The following is a 24,846-nucleotide window of genomic DNA, read 5'->3' on the forward strand; positions in this document are numbered from 1 at the left end:
TTATAAACTTTGCAATAAATTAATTATAATTAATATAATTAATAATAATAATTTATAAAATAATAATAATATAATAATTATTAATTTATTATTATATTAATAATTATTTATTAATTATTATTACATAATTAATAATTATATTAAAGAATTATTATTATTAATTATTAATAATAATACAATAAATAAATAAAAATTTATAAATATTAATTTATTAAATTTAAATAAATAATTTGTTTTTAATTTTGCAAGGGAATTTTTTGTATTTGTTTTACAAAACTTCAACAATAGGGAGAATATTACACCAGACTTTTGCCAAAACTGTGGCAGGCCATCATGGACAAACGCCAAGGGATGTTGACCTCCTATTTTGCAACCATGTACCTGTACACAAGCGATGTGTGAAGCAGACCCCAATTTGTGACTGTAGCTTCGAGCAGCTGGATCACCTCGATATATCATTGACCTGCCCTCCAGTGACTATTGTCATTTTCACATTTAAAGTTCTACCCATGTGGCCACCGATTTACCAATGACGAGGAACTGGCCGAAACAACCAAAGACCAAAGCAAGTTTGATTGGCTGAAGGAGCAATCTGAAAACTTTTAGTTTTCCTAAAATTAGTTTGAAGGACAAATGGAGAAAGTGTATGCAAGTCGAGGGATCCTAAGATTGAAAAATAAAACGGGCATTCATTGGATTGATGTGAGTATCTCATTCTAGAACATTTTGAACACTCCTCATAGATTCTGCATAGGGGCATGAGAGAAAATGGAAGTTTGGATTAAAAACTTTGTGGTTTTTAGGTAAGAAAGCCATTGCTCAAAAAGTGGCATTAAACATGCTGCCCAAATAGCTTTTGAAAGGGATTTTCAAATTCGAAGCAATAGTTTTGTGTACAGTCATGTGAAAAAGTAAGTACACCCCATGTAAAGTTTTGACTTTTTCAACATATTTCAACATACAGCTATTTGGTCTTCATTTCAACAATATTGATAGATAAAGGTGATATTGAAGAGCCGGGCTCTTGCTTGAGACGGACGAAGTGACGGGCAAGACACAAACTCGTCCGAGAAGATGTTTATTGTAAAAACCAACTCGGGAACTCTGAAAAGCCCGTTTATCGGGCTGCATATATATCAAAAACAGAAAGCACAACCGAAACCGAAAGCCACGCCTCGCCTGTGGTCACGTGACCGACAGGTGCAAAGGATTATAACCGCACGCGCGGCACGCTTTGGTGGTCACGTGACCAGCCACCCCGGCGCCGAGGTTCCGCCGGTGACGTCACCGGCTGGAGCAAGGAGATTCTGCTGCTGGTCTCGCTTGGGGGACCCATGGGTCGCTACACACGCCCCCCCAGAATGGACTTGATCCAGGAAGGTCAACCTGAGGGGGGTCCGGATGACCCGCCCGAAGCGACCCCTGGCCAGTCGCGGGGGGGGGGGGGGGGGTCCGGTGTGGTGGCGGGTGGTCGGACGGGGGGTGCAGTGGATGGGGGGCGGCCGCGTCGCGGTGGGAGAGCCAGTCGTGGCGGCTGGCCGACGTCCATGTGGGCCGGTTTGAGGCGGTCCAGCGAAATCCGGTCCGCCCGGCCGCCGATGCTGACGATGAAGGACTTGTTGTCCCGTCGTAGGACCCGGAAGGGTCCGTCGTATGGTGGTCGGAGCGGCCCCCGGTGCGCGTCATGGTGCACGAAGACGTACTCCGCCGAGCGGAGTGCTGGGGAGACGTAGGATTGGGGGTCGCCATGGCGGGACGTGGGCACCAGGGCGAAACGTCGGGCGGCCTCCTGGAAGTCCGTGCGCTGGCGCGCGGCGGACCAGGGGCTGGTGGCGTCGGGCATGAACTCGCCCGGTACGCGGAGGGCCTGGCCGTACACCAGCTCGGCGGTGGACGCCTAGAGGTCCTCCTTGGGGGCCGTGCGTAGGCCCAAAAGGACCCACGGGAGCCGGTCGGCCCAGCCGTCGTCCTGGAGGCCGGCCATGAGTGCGGCCTTCATGGAGCGGTGGAACCGCTCGCACAACCCGTTGGCCTGGGGGTGGTAAGCCGTGGTGCGGTGTAGGGTAACGCCCAACGTGCGGGCGATCGCACCCCATAGTTCGGACGTGAACTGTGGGCCGCGGTCCGACGAGATGTCCGCCGGTGCCCCGAAACGCGCGACCCAGGTGGCGATGAACGCCTGGGCCACGTCAGCGGTGGTGGTGGAGGTGAGAGGCACGGCCTGGGGCCACCTGGTGGTCCTGTCCACCATGGTAAGCAGGTGGGTGAACCCCTGCGATGGGGGAAGGGGACCCACCAGGTCCACGTGGATGTGGTCGAACCGTCGCTCGGGCACGGTGAAGGGAGCCAGTGGAGCCCGGGTATGCCGGTGGACCTTGGCCCGCTGGCAGGGTGTGCAGGCGTTGGCCCAGTCGCGGACGTCCCGTCGCAGCCCATGCCAGACGAAACGCGCCGCCACCAGCCGCTGGGACGCCTTCCGGCCCGGGTGAGAGAGGCCGTGGAGCGAAGCCAAAATGCGACGCCTCCAGGTGACCGGCACAACGGGGCGAGGTCGGCCTTGGGAGATGTCGCACAGCAGGACTGTGTCCGTAAAGGGGACGTCAGCCAAGCGGAGGCCCGTGTCCGCCACCCGGAGCGCCTGCACCGTGCCGTCGGTGGCCTGGTCCGCTGCCATGAGGGTGAAGTCGACGCCGAGGTGGACGGCGTTGGCGCCGGCTCGAGAAAGGGAGTCGGCCACGGCGTTGTCCTTCCCGGCGACGTGCCGGATGTCCGTGGTGTACTCCGACACGGCGAAGAGGTGGCTCTGCTGGCGGGCCGACCACGGCTTCGTGACCTTGGCCATGGTGAAAACCAACGGCTTGTGGTCGACAAAAGCCGTGAACGGGCGGCTCTCCAGGAGGTGGCGAAAATGGCGGATGGCCAGGTACAGCCCGAGGAGCTCGTGGTCAAAGGTGCTGTACTTTAACTCGTTGGGCAGGAGTTGCCGGCTGAAGAATGCGAGCGGCTGCCAGGCCCCGTTTACCCATTGTTCATGGACCGCGCCCACGGCGTAGTCGGAGGCGTCCGTGGTGAGGGCGATGGGAGCCTGGGGTACCGGGTGGGCCAGCAGCGTGGCGTTGGCGAGGGCCCGTTTCGCGCCGGTGAAAGCAGCGTCCATGTCCGTGGACCAGACCACGTCGCGCTTCGCCGGCTGGCCGCGGAGGGCGGCGTACAAGGGCCGCATTAATTGCGCAGCTCGGGGCACGAAGCGGTGATAAAAGTTCACCATCCCGAGGATCTCCTGCAGCGCCTTGACGGAGCAGGGGCGCGGGAAAGCGGCGATGGCTTCGACTTTGGCCGGCAGCGGCACGGTGCCGGTCCGGGTGATGCGGTGGCCCAAAAAGTCGATCGTCGCCGCACCTAAGTGACATTTGGCCGGGTTGACGATCAATCCGTGCTTGCTGAGGCGGCCGAACAGCGTCCGGAGGTGGAGGAGGTGCTCGGCTCTGGACGTGCTGGCGACGAGAATGTCGTCCAGGTAGGTATAGAGGAACGGCAAGTCGCGCAGCACACCGTCCATCAGGCGCTGGAACGCCTGCGCCGCGTTTTTGAGGCCGAAGGGCATCCGGAGGAATTCAAAGAGGCCGAAAGGTGTAATCACGGCTGTCTTTGGGATGTCGGCCGGGCGGACGGGCACCTGGTGGTACCCCCGAATCAGGTCCACTTTTGAAAAAATGGTCCGCCCCGCCAACCGGGCGGAAAAATCCTGGATGTGCGGGACGGGGTATTTGTCGGGGGTAGTGGCGTCATTGAGGCGGCGGTAGTCGCCACATGGCCGCCATCCGGCTTCGGGACGATGTGCAGCGGCGAGGCCCAGGCGCTGTCGGAGCGCCGCACGATGCCGAAGCGCTCCAGCGCCGCGAACTCGGCCTTGGCGATGGCGAGTTTGGCGGGGTCGAGACGGCGAGCCCGGGCGTACACTGGCGGGCCCGTAGTGGGGATGTGATGCTCGATGCCGTGGCGCACCGCGATGGCCGAAAACGTCGGTCGTGTGAGGGCCAGGAACTCCGCAAGGAGGCGTGCGAAGTCGTCCGCCAATGGGAGGGTGCAGGAAAACTTGGTGGGCGCGGCACTGCTCAAGGCGCATGCCAGGGAGCTGAAAGTTTCGGCATTGACGAGACGCCGGCGTTTCACGTCGACCAGCAGCCCGTGGGCGCAGAGGAAATCGGCCCCGAGCAAAGCCATGGGGACGTCCGCCGTCACGAACTCCCAGTGAAAGAGCTGGCTGCCGAAGCGGAGGGCGACGGTGCGTGGGCCGAAGGTGCGGATGGCGGAGCCGTTGGCCACGACCAAGGGGGGGCTGCAAACGGCGGCCCGCCTGTCCTCCGCCGAAGCGGGAATGACGCTCAGCTGAGCGCCGGTGTCGCAGAGGAAGCGCCGTCCCGACGCTCGGTCCACGATGAACAGCAGGTTTCCGGAACGGCCGGCGTTCATTGCTGGTAGGGAACGCCGGCTCGCCTGTTTCCCGACTTGCCGAACGTGCACGGGGGCCGACATAATCGGGCCTGCCGCCCGAACTTGGCGTGGAAATAACCCCAGGCCGGGTCCGGCGGGGGCTCCGGTCGACGCGTCGGGCCCGGGCGACGCGGCGTCGCCGCTGCCAGTCGCGCCGGCCCGGCGGCCTCCGGGAAGGAAACTGCGTCACGGGCGTCGGGCGGGTGGGCGGGAAGGCTCCCGGCCGCCACCCCGACGAGCTGGCTCGCCGCTACGGCGAGCTGGCTTGCCGAAGCGATCTTGTCGGCCTCCTTGGCGAGGTCGCGGGGGTTCACGATGGTCGTACCTGCCAGGGCGACCCGTACCTGGGCAGGGAGCTGGCGAAGAAAGAGCTCCTGAAACAGGAAATCCGAGGGGTGCTCGCCGAGCAACGCGAGCATGTAATCCATGCGTTCGGACGGGCGCGTATCGCCGAGCTCAGGAAGGTCGAGCAGGCGTCGTGCGCGCTCAGCCGGGGAGAGGGCGAAAGCGCCCAGCAGAAGTGCCTTGATGGCGTCGTACTTGCCGTCAGCGGGCGGGTTCTGGAGGAAGCTCAGGCAGCGGGCGGCGGTCGCGGAGCCAAGCGCGGCGACCACATAATGGTATCGAGTGGCGTCCTCCGTTATGCCACGCAGGGCGAACTGGGAGTCCGCCTGCGCGAACCAGACGGTGGCATGTGCTTCCCAGAAGGTGGGCAGTTTGAGGGCCACTGCGGTGTCCATCGCGCATCATAAATTCGGGGTCACCAATGAAGAGCCGGGCTCTTGCTTGAGACGGACGAAGTGACGGGCAAGACACAAACTCGTCCGAGAAGATGTTTATTGTAAAAACCAACTCGGGAACTCTGAAAAGCCCGTTTATCGGTCTGCATATATATCCAAATCCAGAAAGCATAACCGAAACCGAAAGCCACGCCTCTCAGGCGAGGCGTGTTTCGGTGGTCACGTGACCGACAGGTGCAAAAGATTATAACCGCACGCGCGGCACGCTTTGGTGGTCACGTGACCAGCCACCCCGGCGCCGAGGTTGCCCGCCGGTGACGTTACCGGCTGGAGCAAGGAGATTTTGCTGCTGGTCTCGCTTGGGGGACCCATGGGTCGCTACAATACAATATAACAAATATCATGAAACATTTACATTTTGTATTCCATTGTATAATTTAAATAAACATAAATGCAAATTTCGCATGTGGAAAAAGTAAGTACACCCCTACATTTATCACTACTTCAAATACATAAAATTAGAATCAGGTGCACCAGCTCAGGTGCAAATGATTAGAACATCGTTAGAGAGGATCTTGGAGGAACCTGTCTTATTTAAACCTCAGACATTTAGTTTGGTTTGCTCTTTGTTGTTGAAGTGTGCGGCGTCACCATGTCTAGATCAAAAGAGCTCTCTGATGCCTTCAGAAAGAAGGTTATAGATGCCTACGAGTCTGGGCAGGAATTTAAAAAGATCTTCAAACAATTTGAAATCAATCATTCGACTGTCCGGAATATCATCTACAAGTGGAGAAGATTCCAAACAACTGCCAAATTGTTCAGGCCAGGCCGCCCCAGCAAGTTCAGCCCGAGAGCAGACCGCAAGATGCTGAAAGAAGTCTCTAAGAACCCCAGAATGTCATCACGGGACCTACAGGTAGCTCTTGCCACTGTTGATGTCAAAGTGCACGAGTCTACCATTAGAAAGAGGCTGCACAAATTTGATCTGCATGGGAGGTGTGCCAGGAGGAAACCTTTGCTGTCCAGAAAGAACATCAGGGCAAGACTAAAGTTTGCCAATGAACACCTCGGCAAAGACCAGCACTTCTGGAACAATGTGCCCTGGACAGATGAGTCAAAGGTAGAGCTATTTGGCCACAGTAACAGAAGACATGTTTGGCGAAAACCAAAGACAGCATTTGACCACAATAACCTGATACCAACTGTAAAGCATGGTGGTGGAAATATTATGGTTTGGGGCAGCTTTGCTGCATCAGGGCCTGGGCAGCTCACCATCATAGAATCCACTATGAATTCTTCATTGTACCAGAGGGTGCTTGAGGATAATGTGAGGCCATCTGTCGAAAAGTTGAAGCTCAACCGAAGGTGGACCTTGCAACATGACAATGACCCGAAACATACCAGTAAATCCACCAATAAATGGCTGAAAAGAAAGAAATGGAGGGTTCTGGAATGGCCAAGTCAAAGCCCGGATCTAAATCCTATCGAGATGTTGTGGGGGGATTTGAAACGAGCTGTGCATGCAAGAATCCTCAAACATCGCACAGCTGAAAGAATTCTGCATGGATGAGTGGGCAAAAATTTCTCCCAGTCGATGTCAGAGACTGGTAGACAGTTATAAGAAACGCCTACTTACGGTTGTTTCTGCCAAAGGGGGCAATACCACCTATTAGAGCCAAGGGTGTACTTACTTTTTCCACATGCCAAATTTGCATTTATGTTTATTTAAATTATACAATGGACTACAAAATGTAAATGTTTCATGATGTTTGTTATATTATATCACCTTTATCTATCAATATTGTTGAAATGAAGATCAAATAGCTGTATGTTGAAATATGTTGAAAAAGTCAAAACTTTACATGGGGTGTACTTACTTTTTCACGTGACTGTATGTCTTTCATGTTTTTCATTTTCATTATAATCATGAAATGCACCTTTTAGGGTGGGATGATCATGTCGATTGCCAAACGTGTCATGTGCAGGTGCTGCGTGTTGTACGCCTTATCGAGACGTCCCCTGCACTGGAGGATTTTGTCTACAAGATATTTGGCCCTGGTCACAAGTTAGGCAGCCTTCTTGTTTTCACCGGCAGTATGCTTATCGTCATGTCTGCTGTAAGCCTGCAGATGTTCTGTTTCTTGGGAGACCTGGATCGCTTCACAACATTTCCCAGGGTCAGAGAGTACATTGATTGATTGATTCAAATCCCCATGATACCGCTGCATTTTTTTGTATTCCTTCGTTTTGCTCATTCCGATTCTGATTTTTTTTTTTTACTTTATTCCCGAGCTGCTGATGTTCTTGCTTACAAAGCTCTCTTTCTGCCATTTTCCTTTCTCTCCTGCAATCATACGATGATCTGATCGATGTTTTGCTTTTGATCATCATCAATGTTTCAGGAAAATGCTCTCAATGTTTTATAAAATATAATTGTTTATGTTTAATTTCACCTATCTTTCGAGGAGCAATATTGAAATTATTTCTGCCCAACTTTTGTTTGTATAACCTACATACATTCTGCCCACTCTCTTCTATATAATGTCTGTCATATCTAAATGCCACCACTAAACCCCCATGTACCTTCACGACTACTTCCTTTCTTCCGTACGACCTCCAACACCTTCATTCACACCTTCCTTTCCCAAAATTTACCACCTTCCTTACACATTCCCACTTCCCTACCTTATCCTTACACATTCATACTTTCCTGCCCAAGTAATGATACACTGTTGCATGTTTCTTGTAGGCCTTCATGTCCATGTTCCAGATCCTAACACAAGAGGGCTGGATAGATGTAATGGATCAGACGATGCAGGCTGTTGGACACGTGTGGGCTCCTTTGGTTGCTGTTTATTTCATCCTGTACCATCTTTTCGCAACGCTGGTAGTTGTTTTTTTTCTCTCAACACCCCCGAATTATTACAATTGTGAATTTAATAATATTTTGTGGATGGTAACCTCCGGACAGGATGTGGACACCACAGGAAGATACCATCACATGCTCGGAATCTTGGACATTTATTATGATTTGTTCTCCATCCCAGTTAAGCTAACCTCTTCTGAGCCATTCCAATGAGCCTTATTTGTATATGCTCAGTCTGTCCAACTCTTTCAAAAAAGTACCTTCCGACTCTTTTATCGTTCTCCCAGTTGTCGGTGTACATCTGTTGATATTTCACTTTGTATTTTTCTTTTGTCTTTTTTTTTTGCAATAATTTCGCAATTTGGTGCTGTTTCATGTGTGACATCCTCTACTCGCACTTGTCTTTGGAAATTTCTTGCCAGGTGGGTTTGGGATACGTTTTCTGGCTTGCTGTCGTCGTGTTTGTGTAAAATTCGATTTGGCAGTCTATCAAACTTTTAATGTACTCAGCCAACTGTTACATTGTCACTCTTTGCACTTGGTTGAATTACATCATGCCGTTGCCTCCTCGTTTCGGCAGGTACATTCTCGGGAGGCATTGGTTTTTGTAGAACATTTTGTGGATAGTGAGGACTTTCCTTGTCTTGATATATAGTTTTTTTTATTTCAGCTTGTGGCCAGTTTATTATTCCACAACTATATTGGAACCACAGTGCTGCTAGTTGGTTTATGGCTTTGATTTTGTTTCTTGGGAAGAGGAATGTTTTCAGGATCAGCGTCGTTCTACGCAGGTATTATTTGGCAATTGTTTGGCCCATTTTTTGTGCCATATTTGTTGACCCTCTTCTACACCGAGGTATTTGTATGATGCCACGTTTTCTAGCTCCTGTATTGTTGTATTTGAGTAGAATTTCCATTTTTCTTTGTTTCAAATTCCATTTGAATGTCGTCTGAATAATGTAAATTGCTATTTTCCAGATTCTCATGAGTCTTTTTGTTGCTGTTATTTTGGACAACTTGGAACTTGATGAAAATCTCAAGAAACTCAAACAGGTATGTTGCATTGAGAGTAATTCAACAGTCAGAAAAGTTAATATTCCACACTTTAATCTATGTTGAATTTACTTGAGTAAATCACATAGATTATTCCACTTCATTTACAAGCCATTTAAGGGATCAGCTTAGTCAACTTTTAGATGTGTAGTTAGAGAGAGAGAGAGATATATATATATATATATATATATATATATATATATATATATATATATATATATATATATATATATATATATATATGTATACTGAAACGCAAAAGAAACTTACCACCTTTGAAACCTTTAAATATCAACAATAACACTGCGTGTAGTAAATGTGTGAACTTATTTGTGGACAATAGTGTCCTCACTGTCAGACAAAACGGTCACGGATGGTCACTTGAACCTTCAATGGTCACTTCATAGCACAGCTGTTGAACAGCCGTTTTGACTGTCAGTGATTAGCCAAGGGGTACGGGATAATTTTAATGAGCTGCACGTGATGTCTTGATATTGGCTTTAAAAAGGCCAGTGCAAAATGGGCATTTCAATCAACATGCAACGATTGTCAAGGGATCAACGGCAGCGTGCCCTGGGCATGCTGCAAGGCGGACTGAGCTACCGTGAGGTGGCACGTCGCCTTGGCTGTTCACACCAGACGATATCGGCCCTGGTGGACAGAGACACCCTCCACAACTCTGCAGATGACAGACCTCGATCAGGGAGGCCAAGAGTCACCACTGCAAGGCAGGACAGGCAGATGGTCCGAAGTCACCTGCGGGATCGATTCCGTCCAGCATCCCGCACTGCGGCAGAAACTCCGGGGTGTGCAAACCCACGGATCTCCAATGATACTGCACGAAGACGACTGCATGACTATGGTCTGACTGCCAGAAGACCATACAGAGGCCCCGTGATGACGGCTGCCCATCGCGGCAACCGACAGAGATGGTGCCAGCAGCATCAGCAGTGGAATGAGGTCGCTTTCAGCGATGAGTCAAGGTTCTGTGTGGACAGTCCTGATGGGCGTGAGCGTGTCTGGAGAAGAACTGGCGAGCGATATGCCGATTGTTGCGTGCATCAAGCTAACAGGTGGGGTGGCCCAAGTGTGATGGTGTGGGCCGCCATATCAGGCCGGTACAGGACGCCACTGGTGGATGTGGATGGGAATCTTAACGCCCAGCGGTATGTGGATAACATCCTGCGACCTCATCTGCTGCCATTCCTGCTAGACCACCCAGAACTGAGAACCTTTCAGCATGACAACGCTCGTCCCCATGCTGCTCGCTTTACCACTGCATTTCTCCAAGGCGAGAACATCAACACCATGCAGTGGTCTGCGCTCTCCCCTGATCTGAATCCCATAGAGCACCTGTGGGGTGAGCTTGGGAGACGCGTAGTTGGCAGGGCCAGGACACGGGCAGAGCTGCTTCAGACATTGAGGACTGAGTGGGACAGAATCCAGCAGCAATCCATCCAAAGACTGGTAGGCAGTATATGCCGACGATGCACTGCCTGTATCCAAAACAATGGTGGCCACACACGCTATTGAAAGGGGACTGACATTGCACCCTGTGCTGCTCTGTACTGTAGAACAAACTGATGAGATGGTGTATCTTGGTCAAAAACTTGACATGTCATCAATAAAATGCCAATGTTTCAATTAGCAATTGTTGGTTTGTTTTATTTTGAACTGTTACAATTTTATTACATTTCAAACAAGTGATAAGTTTCTTTTGCGTTTTCGGTCTTTTTGAAGTTGGTCAAAATGGTCAAATGTTTCGGTCAAAATGCCCATTTTGCACTGGCCTTTTTAAAGCCAATATCAAGACATCACGTGCAGCTCATTAAAATCATCCTGTACCCCCTTGGCTAATCGCTGACAGTCAAAACGGCTGTTCAACAGCTGTGCTATGAAGTGACCATTGAAGGTTCAAGTGACCATCCGTGACCGTTTTGTCTGACAGTGAGGACACTATTGTCCACAAATAAGTTCACACATTTAGTCCACGCAGTGTTATTGTTGATATTTAAAGGTTTCAAAGGTGGTAAGTTTCTTTTGCGTTTCAGTATATATATATATATATATATATATATATATATATATATATATATATATATATATATATATATATATATATATATATATATATATATATATATATATTTATATACATATATACACATATATATATATATATATATATATATATATATATATATATATATATATATATATATATATATATATATCTATAAATATATATCTATAAATATATATCTATAAATATATATCTATATATATATATCTATATATATATCCCTGGTGTTGGGCTAGCGGCTAGGGTGCCGGCTTAGGATCCTAGGATCCTGGGTTCGAATCTCGGTCGATCGCTGAATTAACGCCAGGGGGGTTGACTCAGCCTGTCATCCTTCCGAGGTCGGCTAATTGAGTACCAGTTCACTGGTAATTCCCTGTTTGTCGTTAAAGGCGGCAAAAAGGGTTGGCGTCAGGAAGGGCATCCGGCCGTAAAACATTGCTTCAAAAAAGGGACCAAAAAAACAACAACAACCACGGTTCCCGAAAAAGGCCAACCCCCGCTTGCGGGGGAAAATGGCCTCTAAAACGGTGGTTTGGTTATATATATATATCTATAAATATATATCTACATATATATATATCTATATATATATATCTATATATATATATATCTATATATATATATCTATATACATATATATATATCTATATATATATCTATATATATATTGAATCAATATATATTGTTACGGACCGCGGATAAGGTGTTGATTTGCCGAGCGGATGGCGGCCGCGACCCGAACTATTAACAATGACTAAGACCCGATTCCTTAAACGTGGGCCAAATCGTGCCACAGATATTCAATGGGGAAAAGACAAAGGCGACACGGATGTGAAGAAGAGGAAGACAGAAGTAGGAAATACGAATATAATTTATTTGCTATTTACAACCAAAAGAAACCAAGGAGAAGGAAGGATAATAAAAGAATTTACAGAAGAAATCAAGGAGACACAGTGCAATGCTAGCTTACCTACAGTCTTAATTAATACCCCAGGACAAGACACACAAAACAGACTACGAGCAAACTCACACGAATGGGGAAATTGCAGGCAGGAATGGAAGGACTGGAAGGAGAGGAACGCTCCGCTCGAACCGGAGCACGGTCGGCCCGGGAGTCAGCAGCCGCCGCCCTTCCTCGATCGGCACGTCCAGCAGCCGCCGTCAACGCCCTAGCTGCGGTCGTGCGGGCTGCCGCGATACGTGCACCCTGGCGGAGTCAAAGCTGCTGGTGGAGCCACCACTGCTGGTGGAGCCAAACTGCTGGTGGAGCCAAACTGCTGGTGGAGCCAAACTGCTGGTGGAGCCAAACTACTGGTGGGGCGCAACTCTTTCTTGGCACTTCGCACTTCGCACTTGTTCTTCTGCCGTATCTCTGACTCTCCTTTCAGCGATCCTTGGCCTCTTTCTTTGCCCTTCTCGCAACTCTTTCTTTGCACTTCTGTCAAGGGCTTCCCCGCGCTTTTTATAACGCCGCGGGCGATCAAGCCGCCGGCCTCCAGGACACGCCCATCGGTGAGCTCACCTCGGCCCTGATTGGTCGGCACGGGCCCTCTGGCTCCACCCTTGATGACGATGGGCGGCACGCCCAGGATTCGGCAGCTCCTCCCCCTTCTTCTCCAAGCCTACCTCGTGGCTAATGGAGTCGCGGTGAAAACCGCCCACAGCTGCAGCAGAATTCAGCGAACCGCTCAATGCAGTTGGCAATTGAGGAAAGGGGAATGTGCAGGGAATCTACGTTGTCTGAATTTGGTGCAATGGAGTATTAATTAATGGAAGACAAATCCTTAGCCTAATACACAGAATAGGGAAATAACTACCAACAAGGAGGAAATCTATGATTGGCTAAACGTGATTGTTTATGACCTAATTACGGGACGCACTTTGACCTTTATACACAACTGGAGGAAGGAGGGCGATATTTTTACAATGTACTATACAACAAAAACAATTAAAAAAACACCATTCTCATATCCACAACAATATATATATATGTATGTATATATATATATATATATATATATATATATATATATATATATATATATATATATATATATATATATATATATACATACAACAACAACAACAATATATATATATATATTGTTGTTGTTGTTTGTTGTATATATATATATATATATATATATATATATATATATATATATATATATATATATATACGTAGTGTGTTCAAAAAGTATCCGACCTTTATTTTTCGTGCGTAAAAAAAAAGAAGCTAGGGAGGCGTTGATTGGTGCACGTATGTAGGCGATCCTAATGCGCACGCGTGAATTTTTTCACACCTGCAGAAGTTGTCATTCAACGGCAGACCGCCAATGAGTGAGGACATGTAAGCGAGCGCCGTCGGATTTTCGTTTTTGACAAAATGACGGAAAAACCTGAACAACGCTACTGCATCAAATTTTGTGTTTTTTGGCCTCGGGGATGTTGGATGCTTCCATTGTGATGACTGCAACTTGGTTTCTGGGTCGTACCCATAAACCCAGGACTCATCGCCAGTGATCACTGTGTTGAGGAAGCTGGGATCGCTGTTCACAGTCTCCAGCATGTCCTGTGCGATCTCCAAACGGAGTTGCTTCTGCTCAATCGTTAGCAGCTTTGGTACGAACTTCGCTGAGATTCTCCTGAAGCCCAAATCCTCCTTCATAATGGAATGAACGGTGTTGAATCTTGCGGATCGTTTCCACTTGGGAATCACCAAGCTTTACACAAAATTTGATGCAGTAGCGTTGTTAAAGTTTTTCCGCCATTTTGTCAAAAACGAAAATCCGACGGCGCTCGCTTACATGTCCTCACTCATCGGCGGTCTGCCGTCGAATGACAGCTTCTGCAGGTGGGAAAAAAATCACGCGTGCGCATTAGGATCGCCTACATACGTGCACCAATCAACGCCTCCCTAGCTTCTTCTTTTTTACGCACGAAAAATAAAGGTCGGATACTTTTTGAACACAGTAGTATATATATATATATATATATATACAGTATATATATATATATATATATATATATATATATATATATATATATATATGTATATATATATATATATATATATTGTTACGGGACCGCGGCGAGGATGTTGTTTGCCGAGCGGATGGCCGCCGCGCCCGAACAGTTACCCCGACTAACCCGATTCCTGAACGTTGGCCGAATCGCGCCACAGATATTCAATGGGGAAAAGACTAAAGCGAAGGATGTGAAGAAGAAGAACACCAAAGCAAAAAGGTTGGAAATGCTACTAAATTTATTCCTACTTACACCCAAAAGTAACCAAGGAGAAGGAAGGATAATAAAATAATTTACAGAAGAAATCAGAGACACAGTGAAAATCGCTAGCTTATCTAAACAGGCTTAATTAATACCCTGAGACAAGACACACAGAACAAACTCATGTACACGAATGGGGAAATTGCAGGCAGGAATGACAGGAGGTGGGTGGCTGGAGGGGGAGGAAGGCACGGAGCTGGCTGGAGCTTGATCCCGCACGGGACGTCGGGCTGGACCTCGACGGCCGCCGATGCCACCGATCCTGTCGTGTGCACGGGGTAACGGGTCGGAGCTGCTTGGTGGAGCCAACGCCGCTGGTGGGGGGTCTGGCGTGACGGGTTCTCTCTCCCTCTCTCACAAACTCCAGGACTCTTTCTCTCTTTGCTTCGCTTCACCCCTTCTCTCCTCTCTCTTTCTTAGTCCAACCCAGTCCAACAACTTCCTCTCTTGCTTGGTCCAACTCTTAGTCCCACTCAGTCCAACTCTTAGTCCAACAACAACTTCCAGGCTTTCGCGCGCGCTTTATATAGCGCCTCAGGCGATCAAGCCGCTGGTGTCCAGGACACGCCCATCGGTGAGCTCGCCTCGGCCCTGATTGGTCGGCACGGCCCTCTGGCTCCGCCCTTGATGACGATGGGCGGGCACGCCCAGGAGTCGGCAGCTCCTCCCCCTTCTTCTCCAAGCCGACCTTGTGGCGAATAGAGTCGCAGAGGGAACAGTTGGCAATTGTTGGAAGGGGAATGTGAATGAAAGGGGATCTACTCTTATTTCACTTGGTGCAATGGAGTATTTAAATTAATGGGAGACACAGCCTTACACTAATACACATAATAAGGATATAACTATTGAACAGGGATATATGGTGTCCTTCGTGTATGCTTTATGGAATTAACTACGGGAACGCCCTTTGACCTTTATACACAGACTGGAGGCAGGAGGGTCCAGAATACAGCAATAAAAAACACAATAAAAAACACAATCCTTATATCCACAACAATATATATATATATATATATGTATATATATATATATATATATATATATATATATATATATATATATATATATATATATATATATATATATATACTGTATATATATATATATATATATATATATATATATATATATATATATATATATATATATATACATATATATATATATATATATATATATATATATATATATATATATATATATATATATATATATATATATATATATACATATATATATATAAATATATACATATATATATATATATATATACATATATATATCTATATTATAATAGCCGTAGATGATTCTGTCTGTCTGTCTATCTGTTGGGTGTCTGTCCGGGGTGTGGCTTACTCGGTTTGCAGAGTAGCTCCACCCATAGCTCCACCCATTCTGGGAGTGGCTATAAACAAATATCCACCATTTTATTAACTCGCATAGCTTTGAGTCCTGTTTTGTAGGCCCGTGGTGTCTTGCTCTCCCCCAGTTTTATTTCAAATCAAATTCGATAAATCATTTCATTTTTCACAGTCGCTAACATAGTTTTAGACTCGGTTGAAAAAAAACGGGAAGAAAATCCGATGAAAGTTGCCGTTTATAGAACGAAATGAATTCTCAAAGGCCTGTAACTTCAAGGCCATTGAGTCTCTCTCACGCCTTTATCTCCAATCTAACTCACCATATGATTTCATTTTTATCGATGGTTTTACTTTTAGACTCGGTGTCAGCAATAATTGAGAACAATCCACACACGCGGGAAAATGCAGAGATATATTTTTTAAAATCGCGTCATGGTGTATCATACACCGCCCAACATGACACCGCCGGCAATGTGTCGATATATATTAAAAATTCGCTTTTGCTTTTCCGTTATGATATATTACTATTTCGTTTGATGATAGTCGTCACAAAAACGTCAACAATGATGCCGACATATATTTCTTCGTTTTTATTTCATTCAACATATTAGCCGGAAGTAAAATATGTTTCAGGAAATTACCGAGAGATATTTCTTCGTTTTTTTTATTAGTTATGTGCGCATACACTTTAAATAGGTTTATTTGAAATCTTTAATTTTCCACAAACATTCCACACACGCGGGAAAATGCAGAGATATATTTTTTAAAATCGCGTCATGGTGTATCATACACCGCCCAACATGACACCGACGGCAATGTGTCGATATCTATTTTAAATTCGATATATCATTTCATTTTTCACAGTCGCTAACATAGTTTTAGACTCGGTTGAAAAAAAACGAGAAGAAAATCCGATGAAAGTTGCCGTTTATAGAACGAAATGAATTCTCAAATGCCTGTAACTTCAAGGCCATTGAGTCTCTCTCACGCCTTTATCTCCAATCTAACTCACCATATGATTTCATTTTTATCGATGGTTTTAGAGTCGGTGTCAGCAATAATTGAGAACATTCCACACACGCGGGAAAATGCAGATATATTTTTTAAAATCGCGTCATGGTGTATCATACACCGCCTAACATGACACCGACGGCAACGTGTCGATACATATAAAAAATTCGATATATCATTTCATTTTTCACAGTCGCTAACATAGTTTTCGACTCGGTTGAAAAAAAACGGGAAGGAAATCCAATGAAAGTTGCCGTTTATAGAACGAAATGAATTCTCAAACGCCTGTAACTTCAACTTCAAGGCCATTGAGTCTCTCTCACGCCTTTATCTCCAATCTAACTCACCATATGATTTCATTTTTATCGATGGTTTTGGACTCGGTGTCAGCAATAATTGAGAACATTCCACACACGCGGGAAAATGCAGAGATATATTTTTAAAAATCGCGTCATGGTGTATCATACACCGCCCAACATGACACCGACGGCAACGTGTCGATATATATTAAAAATTCGCTTTTGCTTTTCCGTTAAGATATATTACTTTTTCGTTTGATGACAGTCGTCACAAAAACGTCAACAATGATGCCGACATATATTTCTTCGTTTTTATTTAATTCAACATTATTAGCCGGAAGTAAAATATGTTTCAGGAAATTACCGAGAGATATTTCTTCGTTTTTTAAAATTAGTTATGTGCGAATACACTTTAAATAGGTTTATTTGAAATCTTTAATTTTCCACAATATAATTTACTTGCCATTTATCATTTGATGATTACGAGACAAATTCCTCTTGAGGATCGTGACAATTCATGCGCTGCGTGGAAACTTCTATTTCCAAAATGAATGAGACGATCGATGAAGAACGCAGACTTGAACAGGATGCAGCAAGAAAACGAATGAGACGGGCGAACGAGTCCATCGACGAACGTCAATGCAAACTTGCGGGGTCACCCGTGGGAATCCCACGGGCATGGATGTGTGTGACATTTCGACATATTGAGTTAGATGCTGCACATTCATTTTTACAAAATGGTTACTGGCAAGTCATCAGATCCAGAAATGGTGTAAAAACCACCGTTTAGAGGCCATTTTTCCCCGCAAAGCGGGGGTTGGCCTTTTCGGGGACCGTGGTAGTTGTTGTTTTTTTGTCCCCTTTTTGAAGCAATGTTTTACGGCCGGATGCCCTTCCTGACGCCAACCCTTTTTGCCGCCTTCAACGACAAACAGGGAATTACCAGTGAACTGGTACTCAATTAGCCGACCTCGGAAGGATGACAGGCTGTGTCAACCCCCCTGGCATTAATTCGGCGATCGACCGAGATTCGAACCCAGGATCCTAAGCCGGCACCCTAGCCGCTAGCCCAACACCAGAAATGGTGTCATGAACACAATTTATTTACGCACAAGCACAAAAGCAAGACGGGCCGATTTCCGATTCCGACGGGCCGACGGGCGAGACGGGCCGATTTCCGATTCCGACGGGCCGATTTGGAGCAAGAAAAAGAACGAGACGGGAGAAAAAGGAGAGAAACGAGACGGGGAAAGCCGATTGGAGAGGCGAGTGAGGCGCGATTGGAGAGGAGTGTGAGGCGCGATTGGAGAGGAGTGTGAGGCACGATTGGAGAGGAGTGTGAGGCGTGATTGGAGAGGAGTGTGAGGCACGATTGGAGAGGAGTGATTGGAGGGGAGTGTGAGGCACGATTGGAGAGGAGTGTGAGGCACGATTGGAGAGGAGTGTGAGGCGCGATTGGAGAGGAGTGTGAGGCGCGATTGGAGAGGAGTGTGAGGCGCGATTGGAGAGGCGTGTGAAGGATTGCAGAGGAGAGGAGTGTGAGGGATTGGAGAGGTGAGGGATTGGAAAGGAGAGGGATGTGAGGGTTTGGAGAGGAGAGGAGTGCTAGGTGGAGAGAGGAGAGTGTCAGGTGGAGACAGGAGAGTGTCAGGTGGAGACAGGAGAGTGTCAGGTGGAGAGGAGTGAGGGGTCACATATTATGTGAAATAACTAAATTCACACCATTTCTGGATCTGATGACTTGCCAGTAACCATTTTGTAAAAATGAATGTGCAGCATATAACTCAATATGTCGAAATGTCACACACATCCATGCCCGTGGGATTCCCACGGGTGACCCCGCTAGTATATTATAATAGCCGTAGATGATTCTGCCTGTCTGTCTGTCTGTTGGGTGTCTGTCCGGGGTGTGGCTTACTCGGTTTGCAGAGTAGCTCCACCCATAGCTCCACCCATTCTGGGAGTGGCTTCATATAATTATAAACAAATATCCACCATTTTATTAACTCGCATAGCTTTGAGGCCTGTTTTGTAGGCCCGTGGTGTCTTGCTCTCTCTCCCAGTTTTATTTCAAATCAAATTCGATATATCATTTCATTTTTCACAGTCGCTAACATAGTTTTAGACTCGGTTGAAAAAAAACGGGAAGAAAATCCAATGAAAGTTGCCGTTTATAGAACGAAATGAATTCTCAAACGCCTGTAACTTCAAGGCCATTGAGTCTCTCTCACGCCTTTATCTCCAATCTAACTCACCATATGATTTCATTTTTATCGATGGTTTTAGACTCGGTGTCAGCAATAATTGAGAACATTCCACACACGCGGGAAAATGCATAGATATATTTTTAAAAATCGCGTCATGGTGTATCATACACCGCCCAACATGACACCGACGGCAACGTGTCGATATATATTAAAAATTCGCTTTTGCTTTTCCGTTAAGATATATTACTTTTTCGTTCGATGACAGTCGTCACAAAAACGTCAACAATGATGCCGACATATATTTCTTCGTTTTTATTTCATTCAACATTATTATCCGGAAGTAAAATATGTTTCAGGAAATTACCGAGAGATATTTCTTCGGTTTTTTTATGAGTTATGTGCGCATACACTTTAAATAGGTTTATTTGAAATCTTTAATTTTCCACAAACATTCCACACACGCGGGAAAATGCAGAGATATATTTTTTTAAATCGCGTCATGGTGTATCATACACCGCCCAACATGACACCGACGGCAACGTGTCGATATATATTAAAAATTCGCTTTTGCTTTTCCGTTAAGATATATTACTTTTTCGTTTGATGACAGTCGTCACAAAAACGTCAACAATGATGCCGATGTAGCGGCTACCGCTGGGTATACACAATCGCCTTGCACCTACCGAGGACGCGGAGCGATCACCATGCCGGGCTCGTCCAGGACGCCCGGGCACGCCCCCTCTCGCCTTTCCCGGGCAAACGCTCCGGGATAATGTGTATATATATTGCTGCCCGATAAACGGGCTAGTGAGAGTACCCGAGTTGATTTGACACAATAAAGAAACTCGGACGAATTCCAGCTTTTTGTCGCGTCCATTCTTCCGATTTACGTTGGAGCATAGCTCCTACATTGGTGACCCGACATGGACACGGCAGTTGCCCTCAAACTGCCTACCTTCTGGGAGGCTCACGCGGTGGTTTGGTTCGCCCAGGCGGACTCCCTGTTCGCCCTGCGAGGCATCACGGCCGACGACACCCGCTTCCACCATGTGGTAGCAGCACTCGGCTCAGCCACCGCGGCCCGCGCCCTCAGCCTCCCCCAGCGCCCGCCAGCCGCTGACAAATACGACACGATTAAAAAGCTCCTTCTAGACGCTTTCGCCCTCTCATCAGCGGAACGCGCACGGCGCCTGCTCGACCTGCCCGAGCTCGGCGACACGCGCCCGTCCGAGCGAATGGACTACATGCTTTCGCTGCTCGGCGAGCACTCTCCGGCTTTCCTGTTCCGGGACCTGTTCCTCCGTCAGCTGCCTAGCCCGGTACGCCTCGCCCTGGCAAGCACGACGATCACGGATCCCCGCGCCCTCACCAGGGAAGCCGACAAGATCTCCGCGGCAGGCCAACGCATTGGAGCAGCGACCTGGAGCCCACCGCCGTTCGAAGCAACCCCCATGGCGCCCGAGCACCCGGCACGGTCGACGACCGAACTGCCGACGCAATTGGCGGCCGCTACGCCGTGCCGACCACCTCCAGCACGACGACCGGAGCCTCCACCTGACCAGGCGTGGTGTTATTATCACGCCAGGTTCGGACAGAAGGCCCGGACATGCCGACCCCCGTGCACCTTCGGCAAGCCGGGAAACGGCTGGGCCGGCGTTCATTACCAGCCATGAGCGCCGGCCACATGGGCAACTTACTTTTCATCACGGACAAAGCGTCCGGACGGCGCTTCCTGTGTGACACCGGCGCCCAACTGAGCATCATACCCGCCTCCGATCAAGACAGGCAGTCCGCGGTTTGCGGCCCCTCCTTGGTTGCGGCCAACGGATCGGCCATCCGCACCTTCGGCCCGCGCAACGTCACCCTCTGCTTCGGCGGCCAACGCTTTAATTGGACTTTTGTAACCGCAGGCGTGCCCATGGCTCTGCTAGGCGCCGACTTCCTCTGCGCACACGGACTGCTGGTGGACGTCCAACGGCGTCGCCTCATCAACGCCGAGACCTTCAGCTCCCTGGCATGCACATTGAGCAGCTCCGCTCCGACCGAGCTGGCATGCGCCCTCCTGGCGGCGAACGAGTTTGCTCGCCTGCTCACGGAGTTCCCGGCCCTCACGCGGCCGACGTTTTCGGCCATCGCAGTATGACATGGGATCGAGCACCACATACCAACCACGGGCCCGCCGGTCTACGCCAGAGCCCGCCGCCTCGCCCCAGCCAAGCTCGCCGTGGCTAAAGCCGAGTTCGACGCTTTGGAACACCTCGGCATTGTGCAGTGCTCCGATAGCGCGTGGGCTTCGCCACTACACATCGTCCCAAAACCAGGGGGCAGCTGGCGCCCATGTGGCGACTACCGCCGCCTTAACGACGCTACCACCCCCGACAGGTATCCGATCCCGCACATCCAAGACTTCTCCGCCCGTTTGGCAGGACGGGTAATTTTTTCAAAGATCGATTTAATACGGGGATATCACCAGGTATCTGTCAGGGCGGCCGACGTCCCAAAAACGGCCGTCATCACGCCGTTCGGCGTATTCGAATTCCTGCGAATGCCGTTTGGCCTCAAGAACGCGGCTCAGGCGTTGCAGCGCTTGATGGACGGCGTGCTGCGCGACCTGCCGTTCCTCTTCGTTTACCTGGACGACATCCTCGTCGCCAGCATGTCCCGGGCCGAGCACCTCCGAACACTGTTCGGGCGCCTCAGCGAGCACGGCCTCATCGTCAACCCGGCCAAATGCCACTTCGGCACGATGGCCGTTGATTTTTTGGGCCACCACATCACCAAGAACGGGGCCGTGCCGCTGCCAACCAAGTTCGAGGCCATCACCGCGTTTCCGTGTCCCCGCTCCATAAAGGCCCTGCAGGAATTCCTGGGAATGGTGAATTTCTATCACCGCTTCGTGCCCCGCGCTGCTCAACTCATGCGGCCCCTCTACGAAGCCCTCCGGGGTAAGCTGGCCAAGCACGACGTCGTCTGGTCCGCAGCAATGGACGCGGCCTTTAAAAGCTCAAAGCGGGCCCTCGCCGACGCAACACTGCTCGCTCACCCGGTGCTCAACGCTCCCATCGCCCTCACCACGGATGCCTCCGACTACGCGGTGGGCGCCGTACATGAGCAATGGGTGAACGGGGTTTGGCAGCCACTCGCTTTTTTCAGCCGGCAACTCCGGCCGAACGAGCTCAAATATAGCACGTTTGACCGTGAGCTCCTCGGTCTACACCTGGCCGTTCGCCATTTCCGCCACCTCCTGGAGGGCCGACCCTTCACGGCGTTCGTCGACCACAAGCCGTTGGTTTACGCAATGGCCAAGGTCACGGAGCCGTGGTCGGCCCGCCAACAGCGCCACCTCTCCGCCGTGTCGGAGTTTACCACGGACATCCGGCACGTCGCCGGCAAAGACAACGCCGTGGCCGACTGTCTTTCTCGGGCCAGCGCGAACGCGGTCCACCTCGGCGTGGACTTCGCGCTTATGGCGGCGGACCAAACCACCGACACCACGGTGCAAGCCCTCCGGGCGGCGGACACGGGCCTCCGCCTGGCCGACATCCCCTTCGCGGACACTGTCCAGCTCTGCGACGTCTCCCAAGGCCAGCCTCGCCCCATCGTGCCCGTTACCTGGCAACGCCGCATCTTCACCTCCCTCCACGGCCTTTCCCACCCGGGCCGGAAAGCTTCCCAGAAGCTGGTGTCGGCGCGATTCGTCTGGCACGGTCTTCGACGGGACGTCCGTGATTGGACCAGCACCTGCACAGCCTGCCAACAGGCCAAGGTCCACCGACACACCCAGGCCCCGCTGGCACCTTTCACCGTGCCCGAACGACGTTTCGACCACGTCAACGTGGACCTGGTGGGGCCCCTCCCCCCATCACGGGGTTTCACACACCTGCTCACCATGGTGGACAGGACCACCAGGTGGCCGGAGGCCGTTCCCCTCGTCTCCACCACCACCGCCGACGTGGCGCAGGCTTTCATCGCCACCTGGGTCGCCCGCTTCGGCGCACCGGCGGACATCTCGTCGGACCGCGGACCGCAGTTCACCTCCGAGCTGTGGTGCGCGGTCGCCCGCAACCTGGGGTCAAGCTCCACCGTACTACGGCCTACCACCCCCAAGCCAACGGGTTGTGCGAGCGATTCCACCGCTCCATGAAGGCCGCGCTCATGGCCGGCCTTCAGGACGGCGGTTGGGCCGACCGGCTGCCGTGGGTCCTTTTGGGCCTCCGCACGGCCCCCAAGGAGGACTTCCGGGCATCCACCGCCGAGCTTGTCTACGGCCAGGCGCTACGCGTCCCGGGCGAATTCGTGCCCGACGCTACCAGTCCCTGGTCTGCAGCTCACCAGCGCTCGGACCTCCAGGAGACCGCCCGACGGTTTGCCCCCGTGCCAACGTCCCACCACGGTGACCCCCAGTCCTACGTCCCCCCAGCGCTTCGCACAGTGGAGTACGTTTTTGTGCGTCATGACGCACATCGGGGGCCACTCCGGCCGCCGTATGACTGGCCCTTCCGGGTCCTGCGACGGGACGACAAGTCGTTCGTCATCGACATCGGCGGCAGGTCGGACCGGATTGCAGTGGACCGCCTCAAACCGGCGCACGTGGTCCTCGACCAACCGCCACGGTTGGCCCTTCCACCGCGGCGAGGCCGCCCCCCGTCCACGGTGCCCCCCACTCGACCGCCCACCACCACACCGGACCCCCCCCCCCCCCCCACGACCCGCCAGGGGTCGCTTCGGCCGGGTCATCAGGAACCCCCTTAAATTGACCCTGCCGGTGCAAGTCGATTCTGGGGGGACGTGTGTAGCGGCTACCGCTGGGTATACACAATCGCCTTGCACCTACCGAGGACGCGGAGCGATCACCATGCCGGGCTCGTCCAGGACGCCCGGGCATGCCCGCTCTCGACTTGCCAGGCCTCGTCCGGGACGCCCGGGCGCGCCCGGGCATGCCCGCTCTCGACTTGCCAGGCCTCGTCCGGGACGCCCGGGCATGCCCGGGCATGCCCGCTCTCGACTTGCCAGGCCTTGTCCAGGACGCCCGGGCACGCCCCTCTCGCCTTTCCCGGGCAAACGCTCCGGGATAATGTGTATATATATTGCTGCCCGATAAACGGGCTAGTGAGAGTACCCGAGTTGATTTGACACAATAAAGAAACTCGGACGAATTCCAGCTTTTTGTCGCGTCCATGCTTCCGATTTACGTTGGAGCCTAGCTCCTACACCGACATATATTTCTTCGTTTTTATTTCATTCAACATTATTAGCCGGAAGTAAAATATGTTTCAGGAAATTACCGAGAGATATTTCTTCGTTTTTTTATTAGTTATGTGCGCATACACTTTAAATAGGTTTATTTGAAATCTTTAATTTTCCACAAACATTCCACACACGCGGGAAAATGCAGAGATATATTTTTAAAAATCGCGTCATGGTGTATCATACACCGCCCAACA

General features: G+C 49.8%; 1 protein-coding gene across 1 annotated transcript in view; it reads left to right on the plus strand.

The window, feature by feature from the left end:
- NALCN (sodium leak channel, non-selective) overlaps positions 1-24,846 on the plus strand; it is a 259,747-nt gene that overhangs the window by 55,680 nt on the left and 179,221 nt on the right. Inside the window, exons 12-14 of the mRNA XM_078778655.1 lie at positions 7,220-7,411; positions 7,984-8,121; positions 9,079-9,153. Coding sequence (XP_078634781.1) covers positions 7,220-7,411; positions 7,984-8,121; positions 9,079-9,153 — 405 coding nt within the window. The remainder of the gene's footprint in view (positions 1-7,219; positions 7,412-7,983; positions 8,122-9,078; positions 9,154-24,846) is intronic.

This window comes from Myxine glutinosa, chromosome 1 (assembly GCF_964187855.1).
Source record: "Myxine glutinosa chromosome 1, kmMyxGlut1.1, whole genome shotgun sequence".
Lineage (NCBI taxonomy): Eukaryota > Metazoa > Chordata > Myxini > Myxiniformes > Myxinidae > Myxine > Myxine glutinosa.